The following is a 25111-nucleotide window of genomic DNA, read 5'->3' as shown; positions in this document are numbered from 1 at the left end:
ATAAAAAAGCTCATCACGAATTGCAAGCAGATCTAGTGAAGCACATATGGACAAAATTTGGAATGTTTCAGGATTAAAGATGAGTTTCGTATTTGTGTGTTGTTTCGTATTTTAAGTTAGTTTGCATCGTATTAATTATGTAACTTGTGTGTTGTATTGCATTTTAAGTTAATTTGTATCGTATTAATTACGTTATTTGTATGATGTATTGCATTTTAAATTAAGAAAATAAAAAAAAATTTAAATAAATTTTGTTAAGTGTATTATTTTAATTTAATTTTAATCGATAATTATAATGTTATTTAATCATAAAAACAAAAAATAAAATTTAAATAAGAATATGAAATAGAAAGTGGTGGGGTAGAGAAAGTGGTGGGGTATGGTGTTGAATATAAAAACTATTGGAGAGGGTAAAAGTTGAATGTGTGTTGAATGATTAGGTGGAAGAAAGAGAAAATGATGTGGAGTGAAAAAGTGGGTGTTGAATATTTTTTTTTGTTGAAACCATTGTGGGTAGTCTTAGTAGTACAGTAGTAGTATTTGTTTTAGGTATTTGTGCATGCAGACAGATGTGGCCTTTTCAAATCCACAACATATCGGACATATCGGTATTTTCTATGCAGATGAATAATTTGGACTACTGTTCAAAATATATGGTGAATAGAATAATTTGGACTACTGTTCAAAATATATGGTGAATATGTGGAGTGTCCTGGGTTTAAACCCGAGCTCCTGCACATATAATGCGATGATCATACCAATTGAGATAAGCTCACGAGGACAAAAATATATGCAGTTTAACGTTATTTTTAGTCTCTGTAAAATTATAAATAAAAAAGCGTTGTTTTTAATCACATATGTTAGCTTGAAATCGAACGAATTGAGATTCTCTCCATTTTTTATTTATTTCATTTTTTTATTATCAAAGTTTTTAAATGTTTTGAGGTGTATAAAAAATATTTGGAGTATATAATAATGGAGGAAATGGAAAGAATGAGAAATAAAGAGGATCCTAACTCAAATCAGACCATTCTGATTACATATCAGCTATAACACAATTCAACGATCTTAGCCGTTGATTTAAATCGGACGACGGACAACAATAAGTGCATGATGTAGTTACTGCGTCAAATCCAATTCCGAATAATTGATTCGCAAAATACTACTCCCTCCCTCCCAAATTGAGTGACACGGTTAATTGTTTCACGTATGCCGATGCATAACTTTGACGATTAATATTTTTATAGTAAAAATTATAAAAATTTGATTTCTTGAAAATATTTATCGAGACGAATCCAACAACAATTTATATGTTAATATTTATTTTTATTTATTAGTAGAAAAATATGATCAAAACAATATATGTAAATAGTGCAATATAGTCAACTATGTCACTCAATTTGGGACGAAGAGAGTAGTAAGGATCCGATAAAATAGTACTCCAACAAAAGTGATAAATTTTAAGATGGACGAGTAACTTCTTGGCTGCAAACAAATTTGAACCATTTAAAAAGAGTAATAAGTCAATTTAGTCCCTAAACTATCACTCTCTCACCAACTTAGTCCCTAAACTATTAAAACCAACTAAAAGGTCCCTAAACTATATTCACATCCTTCAATTTAGTCCCTAAACTATTTTCCATCCATCAATTTAGTCCTCCGTTATATTGTCCTTTAACTGTTCTTTAAAACCCTAAAATTCAAAAGCTACTTTTACGCTTATATCTCTCTTCTCGATCAACTCTCTCAAATCATCTCAATCTGAAAACCCTAGCGCCACCTATACGCTCCAATTCCGGTTGTCGTCGTTGTTTTAAGGTACGTTTTTCATGCCAACTCCAGGATTAAGTCGAGGATCACGCAATGAAGGACCTTCTACTTAGTGCTTTTTTTGATTGTTGCTTATAATATTTGGTTTTTTGTAATGATGCATGCTAGTTTTCTAGTAATGAAATTATGGTTTATGATTAATATTGTTCTTTAGTTAACTATGGATTGTGATTTAGTTAGTTATTTTGATGGATAATGAATTTGTTGACTTATGTAATGAATTTGATGGATTATGGTTTAGTTGATTAATGTAATGAAGATTATGGTTTATGGTTTAAATTATGGTTAAGTTTGTTTTTTGGTTTTTGTTGATTTAGCAGTAATGTTTCATTTGGTTTAGCAGTAATGAATTTGTGTTGTTACTAGGTAGTGAACGAATTTGTGTTGTTACTAGGTAGTGAACGAGACAAAGGATGATTTAGCAGTAATGAATTATGTTAAAAATGAATTTGATTTAGCAGTAATGATTTAGCAGTGTTGTTACTATTTTGTTGTTTTTAAAGATAGTTTAGGGACTAAATTGAAGTATTTTTTATAGTTTAGGGACTACTAACAATCACTTAACGGAAAAGTTAACCGAGGGACTAAATTGAAGGATGTGAATATAGTTTAGGGACGTTTTAGTTGGTTTTAATAGTTTAGGGACTAAATTGAAGGATGTGAATATAGTTTAGGGACTTTTTAGTTGGTTTTAATAGTTTAGGGACTAAGTTGGTGAGAGAGTGATAGTTTAGGGACTAAATTGACTGATTACTCCATTTAAAAAAGGTGGGAAAGCAAAAAGAGATTTCCATCCTACTAGTTCACGCGTATGCATTTTTATTTTTATCTTTCTACTACTTAAATCGTGAACGTTATAAAATGAGTAATTTTTTAGAAATATCACCCTTGTCATCCGTTACCTAGGTCGCGGAACAGTCGGTGGTCAAAAGCCCCTTCATTTTAATTGGCCCTTTGTGCGGCCAAAATGCCTATAAATAGCCACCTTCAGAAAATTAAAGGCACACACCTCTCCCACTTAGGTTTTCCTACATTTTTTTTTGCTTAGTTTGTTTAAATTTTCTCACTTGAAATGTAAATTGTCGCACGGTCCTTCGTCGGCTAACCTCCGACGAACGACTTGTTGTGTTCAAATTGGGTACGATAAGATTAGTCGAAATGGATTCTACCACAATTACACTCAGGGTAACACAAATGGAACTCTCCCATAACAAATGAGACTGTTCTATACTACTGAACCGGTGGATGATAGGAGGAGCAAGACGATGAGCCACCATCATTCAATTTTACGGGGACAAAATTTCACGAGAGGGGGCTAGGTAGTTTATTCAATAAGAGCAAGATGATTTGGACGAAATATTAAAATTGATGTAATTTTGTGTCTATCGTGTTAATGAAATATATATATATATATATATATATATATATATATATATATATATATATATATATATATATATATATATATATTTGACTTGCAACTTTGCAACTTGTTCAATACTACTGAATCTGTTTCTTCTGCTATCTGTCAAATGACGTCCGCTACTTAAGTCGCAGAACTGTCGGTGGTCAATTTCCCCCACCCAGTCAAAGGCCTGCCACGTGCCCAATTTTAATTGGTCACAGGTGCGGCCATAATGGCTATAAAAGGAACACTTTAGTGAGCAAAAATCACAAACACTTCTCTCACTCTTCTTCTTCTGCCAATTTTTTTTAACTGTCTATAGTATTTAGTTTTTATCATTCGTGCCTAAGTGGCCGCATAATTTTCTGTCGACTAATCTTACCGCACCTACCAGTGTTGTTTAGTAATCATGGTTGGGTGTAGTATGGTATTCGACGGGAAACTTTGGTGTCCCAATATTTAGGTACGGTAAGAGTAGTCGAAACAGAGGTACGGACCAAATAATGGAGAATGTGATGATAATGGAAAAACAGTTGCACTTGTTGTCCAATCTCTACGTTCGAACAACCTCAACTGATTGGTTGTTAATTTTTTTTGACACCAAAATCAACATTACCTATTTTGATTGTTAAAAAATTGTCACCGCATTCCTTTTGGTCTTTACTATTTATATTATAGTTTTGATGTAATTTTTTTTGTCAAATGTAATTTTATTGGGTACGGTATGATTAGTCGAAACACATAACCCCGCTAAAATTTTCCCTTCACACCACCTAGCTATCTGCATTAATCTAATGATATGCAAGTGGTCGATAAATGTTGGCAGGTGTTATGTCCTCAACTTTTTTTTTTGTTAGTGAGTGGTTGATAATTTTTTTTTGTCTAATTTTTTTTTTATTATGATGTAATTTTTTTTTGTCTAATGTAAGTTTATCATATAATGGTTTATGATGTATTTTTTTTTCTAATGTAAGTTTATCATGTAAGGAATCACAATGTAAGTTGGATCATTATGATTAATCGGTTTTTTCTTTTTGTATTTCTTTCAACTGAAAATTATGTAACGAATCACAATGTAATAATATGATGTTTGTTTTGTAATAAAAATTTGATACAATTCTATTGTTATTTCTGTTATATATGATGTTATGTTATTTTGTTTATTTTTCTGTCAAATGTACGTCTGCTACCTAAGTGGCCGACAACAAAACGTAATAGGGTGGTTTGATAGGGTGTGTACCCCCAGCTGGTAAATAAAAATACACACCTGATACCTAAGCTCCAAAGAAGATTCTTTGACCTAAGTCGCGGACATGGGTAGTCTGGTAATTCCCTGACCTAAGCCCCAGAATCAGTAGGGTGACAAAAATAAATCTCAAGCAAAAATGTCGATGGAAGACTTGTTGGCATACTGGGCCGCCAACAAGGTTGGCCCAACACATTGCAAGGGCTTTAGCCGCTAATAAGTGCTGAGTGTTTGAAAAAAATTGAGATGAAATTTCCAACCCCCGTGTTTCTTTTATACTCCTGAATTTTCAATTTTGCCCTTACAAAAACTTCGGTTTCTAAAAACCGAAATTTACTCTGATTTGCACTAGAAAAAATTCGGTTTCTGTGAACCGAATTTTTCTGCAAGGAAAAAATTGGAATAATGGGAGGTATAAAAGAATCACGGGAGTCGGAAAAGAAAACAACAAAAATTGACTACTCACTTCTTGGCGGTTTGGCCGCCAACAAGTAACCCAGAATGAGCAACGACTATTTTTTTCTTGATCTATATATTCCTCACTTCCTATTTCATTACTACACAACTATTCTCCCTCTTTCGTAAAAAAAATAATAATAATTCTCCCTTTAAAATTTTCAGATTTCTCTCTTTCAAACTTCTCTCATAATGTTTTTCAAAAAAAAAAAAAAAAAAATTCTCTCATAATGTATTTTTCTTTTTAAATTACAGTATGTTTTAGTTATATATGAAGGAATGGTAAAAAGAGAATTGAAACAAAGATGTTCATAATTAAAGTTGAATGAAGAGAGAAACTAACTTGATGGAGTGTTCCATGGTTCAAGTGAACTGTGAAAGTAATGATCGACAGAACTGGTACCTATTCAAAGTGGAATTTACGTTTTTATGCTAATGCTGGAAGATGGATAGAGGTAAATGTGGCTAGAAAATTGGTCACAGTTCAGTTGAAATGAAGCTGTTATTAAGTTCTTGACCATCTCAAGATTCATTTGTTGTTTCAAATTAGGAAGTATTATCTGCAGGAGTAGCTTTAACATAGCCTTGGAGTGTTTTGCTAATCTCCTTTAGCTGCCTTGGTCTGTGTATTTCCATCAATAATATGCCTATATGATGTAAGATACCAATAATTTATTTCATCTTATGCCATTCAGTGTTACTTGTGTAGATTCCTTTATGTCCATTGATAAAACATTCAAACAACAAGCAGAACTACCTCAATAAAACAAAGATCATCCAAACCAATCAATCTCATATGATTAATAAAGAATAGAAACGAATTGAAGCGTCAGATCAGAAACCGATAGCAACCGGGTCTAAGGAAGATCGGATCTAAGAAAGATGAAGATGAACAACAACAACTACAGCAGGGTGAACAACAACAACCAATCGAGGATGAAAGAAATTGATTTTGTTTGCAGGGTAAACAACAACAACAACAACAACTCTGTTTTGTTCGCAAGGGAATTGATTTATGTGTTTAGCGTTTTGGGTTCTACAACCCGACTTCAAGTTATTGGGGGCCTGAGGCCAAATCCAGGGGTATTTTGGGATTTTTGGGGTGCCTAAGACAATATTGAGGGCTTCAAGAGCAATTTTCGAAGACTTGTTGGCAGACTGGGCCGACAACAAGGGTGGCCCAACCCAAGTAGTCATTAAGTCTAAAATTAATTACATTTTTTAATTTATGTGAGATGACCAAAAACAACTTATAATTTATAAATTTTCTGTAAAAAAAAAACCTTATAATTTAGGACAAAAGTAGTAATTTTTTTTATTACCATGATATAGGTATAAAGTTTCTACCTTTATTTAACGCTGATTAATCTTCATCGGATAATCTCTAGAGCACATCATGTGAATTTTTCCCTCCTAACCATTTTTCATAAGAAGACTAAAACTATTACTACTTGAAGTAATTTACTACTCCATCTGTCCAAAAATATAAGATTTTATTGACCACTGCACGTATGCCAATACATAATTTTGATTACGAATATGTTTAATTCTATATTAGTAAAAATTATAGAAATTTGATATTTTAAAAATATTCATCGAAACGAATCAAACAAGATCTTATATGATAATATTTACATTTATATACTTTTAAAAAAATACGGTCAAAACAAGACATATGAACAATACATTTAGTCAAATGAAATCTAATAAAATGGGACGGAGGGAGTATTGTTTTTTATTATATTGAACCATTGAAATTTAAACCTAAATTCTCACGCATACTTATCGTTAATTGTGAGTAATTTTTGTTCTAACTAACGCTAGAGCCCATATAAGGATGGAAAAATATAACAAGAGAAAAATACAACAAAGCAAACCAGTGAGACAATTTGTCATCACCCTAAAATTTAAATTTAAATAAACATTAAATACACCAGTATACTAAGGTTATGAATGTGATCAATGTAGATTTTGTTGTATAATCTAAGGACATGATCCTAAAGCTATGGAAGCATTGATGAAACTAATTAATAGGAGTACTATTAAATATAGGGTAATGTTAACTTGTGCCCTAAGGGCACATGTTAAGCTACCTAAAAATAGAAATATAGCATTTAATGATACAAAAAATTTAATGTTTAAATAATTGAATACACCACAAGTACAATAAATTTTTTCCATATTTATCTTCTAAACATGTGCCCTTAAGGGCACAAGTTAACATTCTCCTTAAATATATGTCCAAAAAATTGACTCCCGTTTTCTATTTCAATTTTGGAATCGCAACGTTTGTACACGGACAAGGTACAATGAGATTAGACTTCTCATTATTTTTTCCTACATATTAAAGGATCCAATGTTGGTTTACAATTTATACTATAAGTTTTGAATTAACTTTATCTACAACCTATGTACCAAAAAAAAAACTTTATCTACAACCTATGCAGTAAAACTCTAGTGTCGGCATAGTAAAAAATAAAAATTCTAGTGTCGGCGTGTAGCAAAGAATTCGTCTATATAAAAATCATACAGCTAATTAAGAGTTAAGACATGTACCATGACAATGTCGACAATAAAAACAAAAAAATTGAAATTTCATGCAATTTCATCATTTCATATAAAGCTTAAGTAGGGTCATATATCTGATAAATTGCTCCAATTAAATAAATGACAACAATATTGTGTCATATATGTAAAGATTGGTATTTGAATCTCGAACACTCTGTTTATATCCTTTATGCTTATTTATTTTAAGAGGTAAACTTTTTAGGGATCTGGATTTCATGCCTAAGAAATGTCACGGTTCCACACATAATAATCATTGATTTGAGATTGGACGGTCTAAATCAAACATTCAAAAATCATTTCTTACCCATAGAATTGGACGGACAAAAACAGTTATTGCGTGATGCAGTAACTAGAACATATTTGTTTCCACTTTATATCCACTATATTACTTGATAAAAAAAAAAGACTAAAATGTAATCCTCTGATCTCAAATACAAATAAAAATTGATAAATTTATTTTGATATATTTGACTCATATTAAAAAATAACTCAACTTTTTATACTAATTTTTACTTTGTATTAGAGTGAAACTATAAGAAATAGAAGATAGCACTCAAGAAATTCGTGAACAGCAAAAAGTTACATATGGTGGAGCAAAATAAGCATGAACTAACAATTCTAACACAGTAAACAAAAACAACAAAAAAAACTAAACATCAACTTTACATTTTTGCAAAAGCTGAAACTTAACTGCCGGAGCAACAACTCCGACGCCGTTATTCCGATCACCACCGAACCGAACATAAGCAGGACAATTAACAAAAAGATGGTACCTCCCAGAGATCCAAGTTCCCACCTTCCATTTAACCCTTCCGTTAATTTTGACGTTAACCAAAACCATTCCGTTATTCTGATCCTGTTGCATTGAGCTAAGTGTAAAAGGCGAAACCGGAACACCAACACCGTAAATAAACGGCGACCAAATGGTAAAATCTTTATGACCTTGGTAAGTATCAGGAATTGAAGTTGGTAGTGAGATTTGTTGGTTTTTATAAGAACCATACACGTGAAGTTTTTGATAGTAAATTCCTATTCTTTTGTTTGGGTTGTGAGTTGAGAGTGTGATTTGCATTGTGAGGGTTAGTGTGTTTGGAATAGGAAATGGTGAAGAATTTGGTGATGAGATGTTGAAAGTGTAAATTGTTGCATCTTGGATTATGAAATGTGGTTTTGTTGGTCTAAGGATGATCCATATTAGGAAAATGGTTAGGAGGATTAGGAAAATGAAGGCAGTGGCGGCGATTATGCGGCGGAGGAGGCCGCGGCCTTCATCGTCGTGGTGGCCACATTCTTTTATGGACATGGTGTGGTGGTTGCTATAATTAATTGCTCAACTATGCAAGCTTAGAAAATGTAAATGGTGTGAGTTGCTTGTGTGGTTGTGTTGAAATCTCTATTCTCCAAATTTAGAAAATGTTTCTAGCGCTAGCACAATGTATGCCTTTATATAGAGAGAGGTAAAGGGAAAAAGATAAAATTGATTTTCAACAAAATTGAGTTGGAGTCATAGCTCAACCGGTAAAAGTATCAAAATTGTTAACCGGAAGTCATGATCAGAGTTCCCTCACTTGTATCTGAGTTTATAATGACTTTATCATTTCGTCTAACTTATAAAATAAAAAGTTGAAGTCGTCAAGTCGATTAGTGAATAATATATGGATCTTTGTTATAAATCAGCTGATAGGAGATAAATTAACCACTAGTAATAACATATGAGTGTATTAGATGTCAGAAATGACCTCCGAACAAAATTAGGTAATTCAATGGATCGGATACTGATGGTGAAAAAAAAAAAAATACACACGAATATATTAGAGTTCGAACTAAAATCCCTAGATATCCTCACGAAAATGTGAATAATTAAAATTTAAATTGAGAGGACTTTGCATTGGTGAAAATCAAATTAAAGATTAATATGGGGGTAGGAAAACAGGTTAATGGAAGAAAACAAAGGTACAATACTGTTGCATAGTGCATACACATGTGAATCGTAATTATGTGAAGACAGTGGCGGGCCCTAAAATAATTATTGGAAAGTATGGGGCAACAAATGCCAATTATGGTGTACTGCTCTCCGATCTAGCCAAAATATCTATGGCTCCATTCACAGATCTCAATAGTTGTTGACCATCCGTAAAAAAAAAATAGTTGTTTAGACCAAAAAAAATACTCCCTCCGCCCCAAAATAAATGACTTAATTGATCACCATTATGTTTGTCAATGTACAACTTTAAATTATAGTATTTTATTAAAAATTATAAAAAAAATATATATTTTGAAAATATTTATCGAGATAAATCAAATAACATCTCATATGTTAATATTTTCATTTATATATTAGTAAAAAAATATGGTCAGAGTAGATCATATTAATAATACACAAAGTCAAAAATATGTCATTTATTTTGGGACGGATGAAGTACATTAATATTTCATCCTTCCCAAATTATAATGGAAGAAACAAAATCACACTTATTAAGAAAAATTAAAACATGATAATTTAAAATATATTTTTGTATATTACCCTTGGAATAAGTTGCATAGGAAGATATAAAATCCAAATTGTTTCCGTATTTTCCTTGGTTCTCATTTTCTTATCTTCCAACCAAATGGATGATAAATCTTATTTAAAGGATAATTACTTGTTGCGAGGATAATACAATTGAATCCTATATTAATTCAAGTGTTATCACAATAGTTTGATTGATTTCGCATCATATTCATTGAATTGTTCATATGTTCTAAACTTTTTATGAATATTTCATTTATCTTTTGTATTTTGATCCTTTATTTTCTTTCTTTTTCATGGAAGTTAATTGTTAACTTCTCATTATACTAATATGTCATAAAATATTTAGTTTTCTAGGTATTAGGCATTCAATTTTTCTAATAATTTGATCATTAGGATGATGACTTATGGATAAGCTGATAAGCAAGGAAAATCTTCAGAGGATATAAGATTGAATCGTAGAGGCTTGATAATTAGAGGGTGGTATTTCAATGTTTCATAGACTTGGACTTATATATTTTTCTCTCTCCCCCCTTCTTTCTTTATAGAGTTTGGTCTTGCTGAGAGGAAAAAAGTGTTGACTTTTGATACCACAATGACCAGATCTTGACCGGATGACAACGCTCAATTACTTGAATAAAACTTATTTCGCTTTAATCTACTATATTTGATCTATTGGTGAGGGGTTTAGGTAGTTTGCTAGAGGTCGTAGATTTTCAGGTAAACAAAAAAAATGTTTGGCCTTAATTTCTTGTTGACTTCACATTGACTAGAAGATCATGTTTTCTTTTTGGTACAAGACTAGAAGATCAAGTTGTTAGAAGCGAGCCTTTTCTTCCCGTGTTTAATTTCATATCTATTAGTATAATATATTAAAATCGATTACCACCAATGTTACTAATTTATTCTTATTATTTTTAACCACGTTGCAAATTTTATATTCTTCACTGTAATTTCATTAAAAAAAATATATATAGAAAGAATATAAGATAAATAAAAAAAAATAATATGCTTAGAAATAGAAACAAAAGATATTATAGATTGGAACAAAACAGAACAATCTTTACTCATAAAAATAGCAACAAAACAGATTAAAATCATCAACTCAATAATCTACTAAAAAAAATAGTTAACAAAAAAAATTATAAAAAAAATAAGATGAATATGCATAAAATTAGGAATATAGAAATAGAAACATAAACAATATTTTTCATAAAAAAATAAAATAAACAATATACTATTAACTAATAATAATATAATAATAATACAATAAATTTAATTACTATCAAATTTACTAAATTATCTTAAATATTCATAATCAAATTTCTAATTTTTTTTATTAAAAAATACACACGGGACTATTATTTGTGACGGATACATAAAAAATTGTATAATTTATCATTGATAATTATAATCAAATTTATTCATTTAATAAATTTTACAAAAAATAGTACAATAGTTTTACTTATATTTTAACAATATTATATAACAAATTTTTAATATTTTATTTTAAATAAATTTTCTACCATAATATAAATGACAAACTTTTTTTTTTTTGAAAAAGCTAAAATGATATATATTAACACTACAGCCTTCCCAGCACAAGACGTACAAAGATAAGCTACAAAAGTTTACAAAGTGTCAAAAACACAAAATCATAAACACATCCTACAAAGCCCAAACAAATCATAGGACTAGACCACCAGCTATGATAGTTATAAGCTAACGAAACACTCGTCGACTTCAACCACCTAAACGAGAAAAGCTTGATCTTGTCCAACAAAATATGGGGTGTGTCCTCTGATCCTGTGAACAACCGATGGTTTCGCTCCGTCCATACAACCCAAACACAAGCGAGCCAAATAAGCTGTAAAAATGATCGACGCGCGCGAGATCCACCTGCTGAAAGAACAAACTGAACAAAATGGTCACGCAGAGTAGTGAACTCCACCGAAGAGATACCAATCCACGATCACACTAGATCCCAAGCAGATGAATAAATGATAAGCTGACTCGGCCTCTCCACATCCAAAAACGCAAGAGTGAGCTGTAGAAGATAAAACGCCTTGAGTAACCAGATTTACTCTCGTAGGCAACCTGTCACGCAATAAACGCCATGCGAATATGGAAACCTTCAAAGGAACCTGAGGGTGCCAAATAAGGTTATCCGCATCATCCAAAGTAACCGAAACATGAGAAGTGAGTATAAATGACAAACTTAAATATCGAATAAAAGTCAATGACCCGTGCGAATGCACATATCTTGAAACTAGTTCTATTTTAGAAATATTTTCTACACATGAGAGATTGAATAATTTATTTACATTTATCAATATAGTGATTAGTAGGATTATGAATATATAACTACTGCACAAGTAAATGAATGAAATTTAGAAACAATTTCTTATTCCATAACCAAGTTATTTATCATTGTGAGCATTTGGCTATTTCTTCCAATCAGGTATATCTTTTTTCACCTTCCATTTAGAAGAATAGCAGAAGCTTAAAAAATAAAACAACACAAATATTCATAGAATCATACTAAAACAATAATAATTTTAAAAAATTAAAAAAGCTATTGAATTGAAGGGAAAACAATGAAACATGGAAGAAAATTGCATTGTATTATTCCATTTTGAACAAACTCATATACAACACTCTTTTAATCATGCAAGTGTTACATATTATTACACTTTTATGATTAAAAGAAAAAATCTGAAAAGCTAAACACAATACATGGAACTGAAATCCATGAAAGAATGAAAGAAACAAAATTTACAATTTCTTGAAGAACAAGAAAGTGAAACTTAAAATTCAAGAAAAAGTGGTAGAGCAGAAGAAATGCTCAACAAGAAGTGGAACAGCCACAGCAATTACAAGAAGAAAGATCAACATTCCAAACAATGCAATCCGAACCGTAGTGACCAAATCACTATAAACATCGCACGATGCAAGAAACGAGTTAACAACGACGGTGCTTGTACTCGAAGGACACATTTCAACTTTCACTTCTCCACAATTACCTTCTAACTTGTCCTTCATAACCGGCCACATTGGTTGGGCGAATCTCGCATTAGCACTAAACCGTAAATCCAAATACACAAACCCGCAAGACTCTCCATGACCATGAATGTTCCTCCATTCATCGATCATCATAGACACGTTACGAAACTTTGCTTCTTGAGTCAAATCTTTCGCGGGTTCATTGTAGAATAAAGGTTCTGGTAGAGAGAAAGTTGAGAGCTTTTCTTGACGGTGGAATAGCGAAAGATGAAGAGAGTCATAGTAAATGGTGCTTCCAATAGTGTTGGAGTCTTCCGCAAGAAACTCGATACCTAAGTTGGCTGTGAAGGTTTTCCCATTAGTGACATTGAGAACTGTTGAAGTTGTTGAATGAAGTGTGAAAGAAGGAGTTAGAGGAATGAAAAACAACGCGATCGAACATGTGAGAAATAAGATCATCCATTCACCAAGAATTGCAAATAATGCAGTTGCTGTAGCATAAGCTTGATTCAAAGATGAATCATCAAGATCAATGGTGTAAAGAGATGCTTCTTTGTTGGTTTTCATGGCTGAAAGATTTTTTGTGAGAATGTGATGAAGAGAAGAAGATAACAGAATTGAAAGAAGTTCTTTCAAGATTAAACTAATCAAGTTGAAGATAATGTGTGAATGCTTTTATAATCAGAGGAATTGAGTTCAGATTTTTTTATTTTTTTCCAAAAATTTTATATATTTAATTATGTTTATATCTGTGAGAACCACTTAACTACTTTTCTGTTATATGTTTTAGATTAGATGGTTTTCTGTTAGGTATTCTGTTAAGAGGTTAATTAGTATTCTGTTATAACTTATAATTATGTTTTAGATGGTTTTTATCTCAATGAGATGATGAATATTTAGTATAGTTTTGGGTGTGTACTCTGGTTAATATGGATATTTATCTAATTCATATTGTTTGATTTTATTTTTTGGACACACATATAGTTTGATCTTAATGAAATATACCAAATCAAGTTCAACTACTTATCTAGAAATGACAGATCTTTTGAGAGAAATGATATTAATCAAACATTCGAATTAGTCAAGTCTGGAATTCCGTAATTGATAAATTATACGTAAGTTTCATTATAAATCTTGCATGAAGCGTGTCTTCCTTAGGAATTGCCTATTCTAACTTTTTGTATCTAATTCTAGGGTCTGTCCTGTCTCGTTAGTGAATTTCGACTGTTAAATTAATTCAACCATTAAAACTTTTAAAAGAGATCCAATTCTCAACTACATATACTCACACGGACTAAACTAAAATCCGCACCCGAAGTATATCAAATACCCCCACAACTTGTTACCATCTGAGTTGTACTTACGTAACATAACGTGGTGCCTTCTACGTTACACAAACTATCTTCGTGTATCGTTGCGCAATTGACTGAAAAATTGAGGCTACAAGTTACAACAACAATAACAGACAATATCATCTAATAACAACATTCCTCTTGCAATTAAGAAATCTTCAATGATTAACTATGGTTTAGCATCAACTATGTGACAATTCTTCCCTATTCCCGTAAGTTTTCCAGTATTTTTTGGAGAATAGAATTCCACATCCAATTCCTCACAATAAACACACAATATTTTTTCCTTACTTGGCCATATTCCAGCTTCAAATCTAACTCTAACAACCATCTTAACATCAAAATTCACCACCCCTTTATTCCACTCCTTAACTAGATTCTCTTGCACCAACTTTACTGAATTCTTCATTACCAACTCAACATTCACACTCTTATTGCTCATCTTCACCAAAAGTAAAGGCTGTTGCACCTCGGCCATCGAGAGCACGACCTCACTGTAAAGTATTACCACGATGAAATCGTCGAGAATCAGTTGGATTTTCTTGTTTTGATTTGTTACGGTTAGTCTAACCTCGTACATGGATGTAATCTGTGAATCCGATACAGTGAAGTTCGAGACAGAAAGTGATGTTACTGCAAAACTAGGGTCGTGCGGATGCATGACAAACCAAGCTATACCAATAACAGCCATTAAAAGGACAAAGATGGATACCACTGTCAAGGCTAGACGCCCGGTATCAGAACTTCTTGACAGGATATTTCTAGTAGAAGGGTGCTCCATGTTCATTATTTCGAACAAAGCCGGTATCAGAAGATCTTATTCTTGTGCTATTATTATCTTATTAGTGATTAGTGATATGATTCTAGGTATAGTAGCTAGTAACCAAGATCAATTTTGGTCTAGTGATGTTGCTATATATATCCTTTAAAACCAGTGTATAGGTCTTTCTTATGAAGGTGATGCAGTGCTCAAAAGTATAGTGTATCATAAATTTGAATGAGGAGATAGAAACCACACTTAATAAGATAAGAAAACGCGTACATATGTGAATGATTATCATAGCTGTGATACTTCCTAGGAAAATTTTGCATAACATGGAAACTTGGTGGAAGATTTGAAACTATTCACTTTTAAGGTAGGTTCCTTTAAAACTATATTATTTTTAGAGTTAAATAGTGTTTATCCCTGTGATGTTAACGAATTTTGGTTTACCCTCATGTAATATTTTTTTTCGATTACTCCATTGTAATGTCAAAATTCTGTCATTTTAACCCCCTCATTGAATATGTTGGCTTAAGATTCCGTCCTTTGTGTCCCTTGTAATGTCAGCGAACTTTGGTTTACCTCCTTCACTAAGCATGCCACATTGCCACGTCATCATTTATGAGGAATCTTAAGCTATCATATTTGGAGGGGCTAAAAGGGTAGTATCTCTCGACATTAAGGGGGTAATCGAAAAAAAAAATATTATAGGGGGTAAACCAAAATTCGCCAACATTACATGAGTAAACACTATTTTACCCTGTTTTTTATAACTAAAGTAGGTCCCTTTATGTTTATTACTTTATCTCTTTCTAAGAAAGATTCATCTGCTTTGTTGAAAATTATGGTATCAATCAATAATGCATTGGTATCTGATTGCCAATGGAAGAGTGGTTTCTTTTTCTGTCATTAGAAAGTAAAATATTTATGTCTTTTGCTTTACTTCATTTAATCACAAGTAATCACAAAAGTTAAGGAATATTTCGATAAATAAATAATGCAGTAAAAATATGAAAAGTGTACTATAAAATCGAGCAAGAAATTTTTTCAAGAGGGTCTGATATTTAAGGGCACGGATATTATTTCAGAAGGAACTCAAAATCGAAGGCGAAAGGTATGCATTAACATTTAACAACTATATGCCGAGGCTCAGGATGTCCATACAATTAACCGTAAATTGATATTATTAATTTGTATGATATCACTATTTACAGCATCATAAAAGTACTGAAAGAATTACAATGATGAAAAAGAACCAGCAACAAAGCCAAACATTTCTCTTAAAAATTCAAGTGCTGCTTGAATACCTATGAACTATAAAACCAAATTTTAAACATTCAAATACAAAACAAATTCATCAGGTAAAAATTAAGATACCTCATGATGAACAGCGTCCTCCGTTTTCTTCAGACATCATTCCCTTAAGACTCTTGGCTAACCAAATCGCTGTCTCTCGCGGAGAGACCTTATCTTTACCGAATGGCTTTAGAACAACTTGAAGTTCCTCCAGTCTATTTTGCTGCAACAAATCTGCAGACAATTCCAAAAGCTCTTCAAGTGCTTCGGCTCTCTGCCTGAAAGATTTCACGTCGAGTATTTCCTTCACCGGAGGTTTGTCTTCGGTTGTAGGAGTGTTGCATTTACCAAGCTCGGATGAATCAGATTCTGAAACTGAAGAAACAGTGTTGCTCACTTCTTGTTCCTTAAGACTAGGATGATCCGGAATGCTCGGTTTCAAGCTCGTAGCGTCGGAGAAACTTGTGTTTGTGTTTTTCATTTCCAACTGATCAGAAATACTAGATTTAAAGCTTGCGGATTCGGAGGAACTCGAAGATTTAAGAGTCATCGGAGAGCTTATGTTTCTCTTTTCGATGTCATCCCTCATAACATTGATAAACTTACCAACATCGACATTCTGAACCCCCATTTCGACTGATTCCATTACCGGTTGATCACTCCCAACACGGTAACTACTATGTCGAATAACATGGATGACTTCGTCAAAGGCTGCAGGAAGATGACTAGTATCTGGCCTTTCTTGTGCTGCTGGATTCTGCGTGACAGTTCCTTTCTCTTGCGAAACTTTCTGGTTCGGTATTTTAGTAGCAGTAGTTATAGGATCAGTTTCAGCGACCAACGACAATCGCTCCTTCACCGTGAATTTGTCATCACCAGTGACAGTTTCAGGCCTATTATTGAGTTTGTTTACCGAACCAACTTCTTCACAAACAGCGTTTTCTCCAGAAATTGAGGGTGGATGTTTGGGAGACTTGGTTAAATCCATTTCCTTGGAAATATCTCGAAGATCTTCGATTTCGTCGGCCGCTTCAGCAGGCGGGTCAACAGATCTATTATCACACACGGAAGCAGTAGATGTAGTTGTCTGATTTCTCGGATGACTATATTCCGAAGCAAACATTTCCTTAGAATTTTCAGCAGGGCGATCAAGAGTTAAATTGGAACTCACTTTTTCATTACTACTAATAGTACTCTGAAAATTCATGGTGACTTCACAGGTTTCCTCTGACACTTCTTCAGCCATCTTACAATGTGTACAGGTTGTCGACGAGCTGCGGTCTGGATATGATTCAACACCGACAACATTTGTTTCATTGTCATGATCAGGAAGAGTATGTTCTCTCATGTCAATAAAAGTTGTTGCATCATCAGCAAGTTCACATCCATGAATTGAAACTGAAGACGAGGCAGAATTACTACTGTCTGTTTGCATTCCTTTAGAACTTCTTTCAAAAGCATTCTGAGGTTCTCTAATAAACGGTCTAGAAATACGTGGTACGTTTCCATTTAACAACTGACAGTGGCTCATCTCAGACTCCTGCCCTATATTACTTGGACCTAGCTTCCCGCTATCGTTCGCTGCATTTGGAACATCAATCCCTGCAAGCCTCATTCGTCCTGGAAAAGTAGGTCGTCGAAGTAAGCTCGGGGGAGTTCTTTGCCTTGGCCTAGGAGGAACTCCATCTCCTTCTCCTTGTTGTTTGATAGAACCAGATGGTGGAGTCATATCTTGTTTCGGTTTAACTTTTGGCGACGGCTCTGTCATCAGCAACTGCCAGTACATTGAAATAAATTTAAATGCTATGAGGAATCACAACCAATCAAACATTTTTAATGATCTGACGATTATAATTAATTGAGTGTAAAAAAATCTGTATGCTGACAATGCATACCAATTAAATCGAATTTCAGAAGGTAATGTACCTGAAGCTTTGAATGAGGCGATCCATATATTCGTTTCGAAGAATCAGGGGATGCCTTTAGTGGAACAGTTGGTGACTCTAAATTAGGCTTCAAACTCGGAGCAATGAAAGTCGGTTTAGGCAATTTAGACGGCATGTCTGTATTTACTTTCTGCGTCGATACTCCACCAGCCTTTACACGACTGCCTCTCATCGGAGAAGTAACTTCTCTACCTCTCATCGGAGAAGTAGCTTCTCTACCTCTCCCTTCTTTCAATGCCATCATTATATTTCTGATTGTTCTTGGCTGCAGTTTAGATTCAACATTAGAATGCTGTTCATTATGAGATGATTTTATCACCTCCTGGAGATTCTCTGAGCCATCATCATCAATATCCATATCTGTGGCTGTGCTATCACACTTCGGCGCTGTTGTTGCAATGTTTCTGTCATTTGACATTAAACTATCTTTGTCACTACTTGAACTAGTACTGTTCTGACTTTCAGCCATGCGTCTTTTAGTATCATTGACAGCAGAAATTGGTTTTTCGGGAGAAAAGGCTGTTTGAGGAGCAAAAGATGGACGATATTGATCAACGTAAGGTTGCAAATAAGGGTGCTTCAAAACTTCAGATGCCTGTTGTTTAGGAAAAACAGTGATAGTAAATAAATCATTTCCGAATTGGAAAAAGAAAATTCTTCTCAAGAGATGCTTACTGTTGGTCGATGCTCAGGACTTTTTCTCAACATGCCTTTTATTAGTATTTTCCTGTATGTACAATAGTAACAACTTATGATTTTGATTGGAGAGTGAAATAGCATTTGAACTAGCAAGTTATTAGATGGATAGTTTAAATTAAAAAAAATGATAAAAATCAACGGAAACAAAATTGAAGTTGCGCAACAAAATGTGGCCTATAACAACGTCGTTAAGTGACTCTCGCAGAAATTGGAAATATATGTGTGCGAACTGGCAACTATATCTTGCAGTCATAAATCTAATTTCGTCAAGGGTACTGATGCTCGGGACTTACAATGAAGGGGAATAACACGGAGGCAAAGGGCCGATCGAGGAACGATTTATCTTGCTTATCAATCCTGCCATATCCTGAAACAAAATTTACAACGCATTGTTAAACACACACATAAGAAATAACACACAGTGAGATACCTTCACGTACATAAAAATGTATAGAACATTATGTAGAGAATCACATAACTAGCATACATCACATATAAAGTAAAAAGGTCGGAAGAAACTTACAAATGCTTTAAAGGCAGGGCGATGAGCAGCCATTTCGTATACACAGCAGCCTGAACAAAAAAAAATTAATTCCAGTTGCACAAAAACAAAATTTTCTTTGTCAAAAAAAAAACAAGATCTTCAAGTATCGGATGCTTTCTTACAAAATATATACCTAAGGACCAAATATCTGATTTGAATCCATACGGAATATCTGCAAGCAGTTCAGGACACATGTAATTCGGAGTTCCTACCACCTGCATAGAAACATTTAAAACAATTACTATTTCCACATCTTGTAACTAGGTATTTGTACATAAATGAAATGCACTTGTTAGCTTGTGGTTAACGAAATAGTTTGATTTTAAAGAAGAAAGAAACAAATTCCGTATTTCATACATACCGAAGAAGCCAAATCATCTGCTTTTAGTGTCTTAGCAAGACCAAAATCACCTATATATGCCAGAAAAATAGAGACGACTTTAGGATGAAAAGTTGAAAACATAAGTATCTGTGTCCGATAATTTAAAAAGGTAGATGAACTCACCAAGGCGAATATCCTGATCCTTTGTAAGAAAGATGTTGGAACACTGTAAGAAGAGTCAACAAATCAGACCTAATATATTTTGTATCGAAGAAAAGGAATGTAGGCCATATATTTTGCTTTGTATAAGTATACCTTTAAGTCGCGATGTAAAACATAATTCGAATGAAGGTATTCTACTGCCAAAAGTAATTGAGTGAACCATTTGCAGAGTTTCTGAACAATTACAACAACTTACATTATGAGCCATTGCATACTTTAAACATTTAAAAATACATAAGCAAAAAGGTTAACAAAAAATGGGATTGGGTGAAATGTATTAGAAATTTGAGGAGAAAAACAAGTAAATTTAATAAATGGAGGGAAAGAATACCTCCTCAGGAAAGTAAGTGCCGTTTAATTTTTTCATCGTTTCAGCCCTGATACAAATATGACAAACTTTGAGAAATTTGGGATATAAAATTTATGAACTTTTACACGAAACTGTGAATTCATAGTTATTAACATAGACTCACATGTCTCCACCTTCACAGTATCCGGTGACAATGCAGACATAGCAACCCTACAACACAAAGTAGAATAAGCTTAGCAGAAAAGAAAACAATCACCATCTGGTATTTTCTTAAACAAGCCTGCGACATCAAGATTTTTATGTCTCCATCACCATAACGCCACCTCAATCGAGGCTGAATTTGACAGCGATTCAACACAGCATGACTGCGAATGTGATTTAAGACCATGATCCAATTCATTTTAGAACACAAAGAGAGTTCTAAATTGCATCCTACAACCGTAATTACGGCAACAATATGAAGGTTTTAGAGGCTTCCACTCCCCAACAACATCGCAGCCGTAACAAATTGTTGAAACAAAAGTAAGAATATTTAAGAAAGTCTCTCACCTTCTCAACCCATGCTTCCTTAAATTCCACAATGTAAGGATGCTTGATTCTTGCAATAAGAGCCATCTAAAATCCACATCAATCAACATCAGTTAAATCTCCACCATAAATTAAAAGCATATTCCAAAGTATATGAATCAAATCAACAAAAAGGATACCCTATAAACAAAAACAAAATAAAAAACTCACCTCTTGATGAGCAGATCTTCTACATCTTTCAGTCTGCCTAGCAAGCCTGATTTTCTTCAACACATATCTACAAAACAATGAACAAAAAAAGAAGCTTAAATCATCAATATTATCAACCTACCCAAAATCAAATTTCTCATAAACACAAAAAAATAAACCAATCAATGAAATTGAAAACCAAAAAAAGTGTTGACTATTACTTTTTCTTCTCAGCTTTATGATTAACAAGAATAGCAGCACCAAAAGCACCACGACCGATCTGTTCCATGATCTCATACTGATCCATCTTAGATTCCATTGTTCTCAATCCACAAAACTCAATTCACCAAACCAGAAAAAACCCAATTTTAGTAACCAATCTTACACCATTACCCACTTCTCAAAATCCTAACTTTCCACATCAAACTCTTGAAATAACCTTCTTCTACATTGCTTCTACACTACACAATAAAAAAAAAATTCTTACCCTTCTATTGTTTCATTCAAATTTCAACAATGAACAACAAAAAAACCATACCCTTGATGTTTTTTCAACAGAATTACAACTACCAAGATTCAAAGTTTCAATCTTTGTTACTAATGCTAAGAAAAAACAAGACCCAACACATAAAAAAAAAACACTTTCTCTCTCTTATGTGACAGTTGAATTGAATGAAGAGTTTTTAGAGAGAGAGAGAGAGAGAAGAAGAGGGGGGCTTATGGGTGTGCTTGGTTATTCGCCGACAGTCACAGCTGGTCTACTAGGTTCAATTCAAGGCCTTTCAATTTTAGTATGTTGTTTTTATTTCATTTTCTTGTTTTTTTAAATGTTATTTATTTTATATACTGTAATTTTAGTATGTTGTTTGTTGTTCTTGTTTCTTCATAATTCATCAATGTTGGTTTGATGATGTGATAATGAAATATGAAGAATGTCAACTTCATGGGAGAAAATGAAATACTACTGTCAGTATATCTATTTATTTTTCCATAATGAGTAACATTTCAAATGTCACCAACTGTTTGTGGATTGAATTTCTCTAATGTAGTATATTGGACAAATCTTTAAGCCAACTACATAATTTTGGTAATTTTAGTAAAAATAATAATTTGGTAGTTTTTTATTTATTTGTTTTTTTACGTAGTCTAGTGGCTAGACTCTCACACATTTAAATGTGGAGAAGTATGAAATTCGGGGTTCGAACCCCGACCATTCCAATAATATCCCTGGTAGCTACCATATGAGCTACACTTATCGGACAAAAAGTATTTGTTGTTAAACGATGAATAATTGTATCATAATCAAAAATAAATTATAAGTGTCAGCTAATTTGTTTAAAGTTAGGTTGTCATGATAATATCTAGTAATATATGTCTTGAATATTTTTTTAATAATTAAAAAAAAAAATGTGCAAAAGAAAATGGAGGGATGAAATTCCACACGACATGAAATGTCATAGGAGATAATCTCCACTCGATTGAGTTTAATTTAAGATCGCAAATATATAAATGGTAAGAATTTTGAGTCTTTATCAGATGGTTAGAAGTTCGATTTATGATTGCTCATGTATATTTTGTACAACCTACATATTGTTTGATGGAAATTAGTGACCACTATCAAGCGGTGAAACTTTGTAACATGACATCTTTTCTGAATGCCTCGAAAGAACAAAAGAAACGTCTTCCTCTTTCTTAAATAATTTTTGACCTTGAGTGGACCTTAAGTGTCTTCACTCTTGAGGGTATCAACAATGTCCAGAAGGTATAAATTAAGAGTGTATCTTTTCAAAATTAAATTAAGAGTATGTTTGAATGAGATAATATTTTGAGGTAATTTAGTTTTTTTTTGAGAAATTCAAATTCTTCCATTTAAATTCTATTGTTTAGATGATTAAGTTTGGTGAATTTTTAAAATGATGAGAACTAATTATGAAGTAATTTTTCTATAACAAAATTTTGAAATTTCTTCCTTACTATATTACAATGTGAATGTAAAATTGGTTCTTATAAAATTTTTTCTAAATTTTAAAGTTGGTCCTTCATATTTTTTAAAGGGTCAATGATCATTTACCTCCCTGCAAAATAAGCAAATTTTCGTTTACTCCCTGCTAATATTTTTTTCTGTTTACCCCCTGCAAAAAATAGATTATCTCATTTACCCCCCTAGGTGTACAATAGGATATATGACTGTGCAAATCTGCTGACGTGACTTTTACACATGGAAAAAATCATTCCCTACAATTTTAAAAGGGACTAATTTGGAATTTTTAAAAATTAGTCCTTAATTATAAAATAATTTTATAAAATAATTAGGGACTAATTATAAAATAATTCATCTTTTAAAATAATTGGAAGTATTTTATAATTAGGGACTAATTTGGATGAATTAGGGACTAATTTCCAAATTCCAAATTACTTTTATAAAATAATTAGGGACTAATTTAAATTTTTCTATTGAAATCTCAATATTTCAAAATATTTTTGTTTGGATTTTGTTTGAATTAGGGACAAATTAGTCCCCATTTTTACATCCTAATTCATCTTCTTCTTCATTCATAATTCTTTGATAGTTAGATGGTGATAATGAAGTATGTATAGGGTGTCAATCAACCTCGTGGGAGAAAAAGAAATACCACTAGTTATCTATTTATCCAATACAATATAAGAATATTACTGTCTCTGGTAAATTCTAAAATGCCCCTGCTTAATAAACTGCCATGTGTCCATTTTAAGGGCAATTGATGTCCAAAAAACTGCTAACTGAACTAAATTGTGTTGAACCAAGCCATATATACATAACCAAGCCGCAAGTACAGATTTGAGACACAAAGTCACTTTTTAATATAAGCCATGGTTGGAAACAAATTGAGCCGGTTACATTTGAAATGAAAGTACACCTGTCAAATCAACCTCTTTTGCAACAAAACATCTTTTGTCTCAAATAAACTGACATTTTTCCCTCTCTCTATACACCAAAAGCTCACCAACTCTGTCTTGGTTGTCTCTCCCAGAAACTGTTCTCAGCAAGCAAGATTTTGAGGTAACGTTTTCATCTTCTTTCATTTCATCTCCTTGCATTTCATTCATGGTGTTGAGCTGTGTTTAACAGTTATAAATTTCGTGTTTTTGTGTTTTCACCTCTTTATTTTCATGTTTAGAGTTATAAGTTTTTATATTTTCATGAAATCGTTTTTGGTTATTAATTTCTTCAACAACATAATACTCTGTTTTTTAACTTCAAAGTTTAGATCTTTTTATGTTTTCATATTTGGGTTTTAATGGTTCCAAAGTTTTTTTTAAATATCGGTTTAACGCTTCAAATGTTGGTTCTTTTGATTTTGCTTTAACGGTTGGTCATTTGAGTTAGAAAATTTTTAATTTATGTTTTATTGAATATTTATTTTAATGTTTAAAGTTGTAATACTTCAAAGTTTTGCTATTTTGATGTGTTCATATTTTTGTTTTTCTGTTTCAGAATCTTTGTTTGTATCTCACTTTTAATGCTTCAAAAGTTGAAGAAGTTGTCTTATATATTTTGAAGTCATATGTTTTGTTTCTAAGTCACTTTGAGTGGTTGAAATGTTGAACAAGTGTCTTACAGATTTTGAAGTCATGTTACTTTTAAAACTGCTAATAATGTGTTGTCCTTTTCAAGTATATTTGGATATTTCAGGAAATGGCTAGGGCTTTTGAGTTTATCAAAGACATCGCTGACCGTAAGGATCTATGGAAAGTAGCTATCAAAGTGAAAGACAAATGGAGTGCTACCAAAGATGGGAAGGAGTACTTTGAAATGGTTGTGGTAGATGCAAAGGTAAAAATCAAATAAATTATTAAAACATTTAGTTTTGAGGTTGATGTTCAGAAATAATGTTACAATACATTCATATGTCAAGAAAAAAAACAAACATTACATACAGAGA

General features: G+C 32.6%; 3 protein-coding genes across 4 annotated transcripts; all 3 read right to left on the bottom strand.

The window, feature by feature from the left end:
• Nucleotides 1–7981: 7981 nt before the first annotated feature.
• Nucleotides 7982–8934, bottom strand: LOC123921952 (NDR1/HIN1-like protein 1). The gene has a single exon (XM_045974697.1). The coding sequence runs from the start codon at nt 8806–8808 to the stop codon at nt 8155–8157; it is 654 nt and encodes a 217-aa protein (XP_045830653.1). The 5' UTR covers nt 8809–8934; the 3' UTR covers nt 7982–8154.
• Nucleotides 8935–14538: 5604 nt separating this feature from the next.
• Nucleotides 14539–15150, bottom strand: LOC123922154 (NDR1/HIN1-like protein 26). Its single transcript, XM_045974900.1, has one exon. The coding sequence runs from the start codon at nt 15148–15150 to the stop codon at nt 14539–14541; it is 612 nt and encodes a 203-aa protein (XP_045830856.1).
• A 1139-nt stretch (nt 15151–16289) lies between these two features.
• LOC123923717 (serine/threonine-protein kinase Nek5-like) lies at nt 16290–22213 on the bottom strand. Of its 2 annotated transcripts, none has more exons than XM_045976440.1 (15): nt 21727–22213; nt 21410–21649; nt 21210–21276; nt 21021–21086; nt 20635–20681; nt 20493–20538; nt 20255–20335; nt 20123–20165; nt 19979–20028; nt 19751–19832; nt 19597–19646; nt 19367–19440; nt 19050–19101; nt 18355–18969; nt 16290–18202 (listed from the first exon to the last, which is right to left on the bottom strand). In XM_045976440.1, the coding sequence occupies exons 2-15, from the start codon at nt 21505–21507 to the stop codon at nt 16511–16513; spliced, it is 3063 nt and encodes a 1020-aa protein (XP_045832396.1). In that variant the 5' UTR covers nt 21508–21649; nt 21727–22213; the 3' UTR covers nt 16290–16510. The 2 variants fall into 2 exon arrangements, with proteins under 2 accessions (XP_045832396.1, XP_045832395.1); XM_045976439.1 differs by having other exon boundaries at nt 21410–21644; nt 21727–22138.
• Nucleotides 22214–25111: the final 2898 nt, after the last annotated feature.

The sequence above is a fragment of the Trifolium pratense genome, linkage group LG4 (assembly GCF_020283565.1).
Source record: "Trifolium pratense cultivar HEN17-A07 linkage group LG4, ARS_RC_1.1, whole genome shotgun sequence".
Classification (NCBI taxonomy): domain Eukaryota; kingdom Viridiplantae; phylum Streptophyta; class Magnoliopsida; order Fabales; family Fabaceae; genus Trifolium; species Trifolium pratense.
This window is presented reverse-complemented; position numbering and strand designations above follow the sequence as displayed.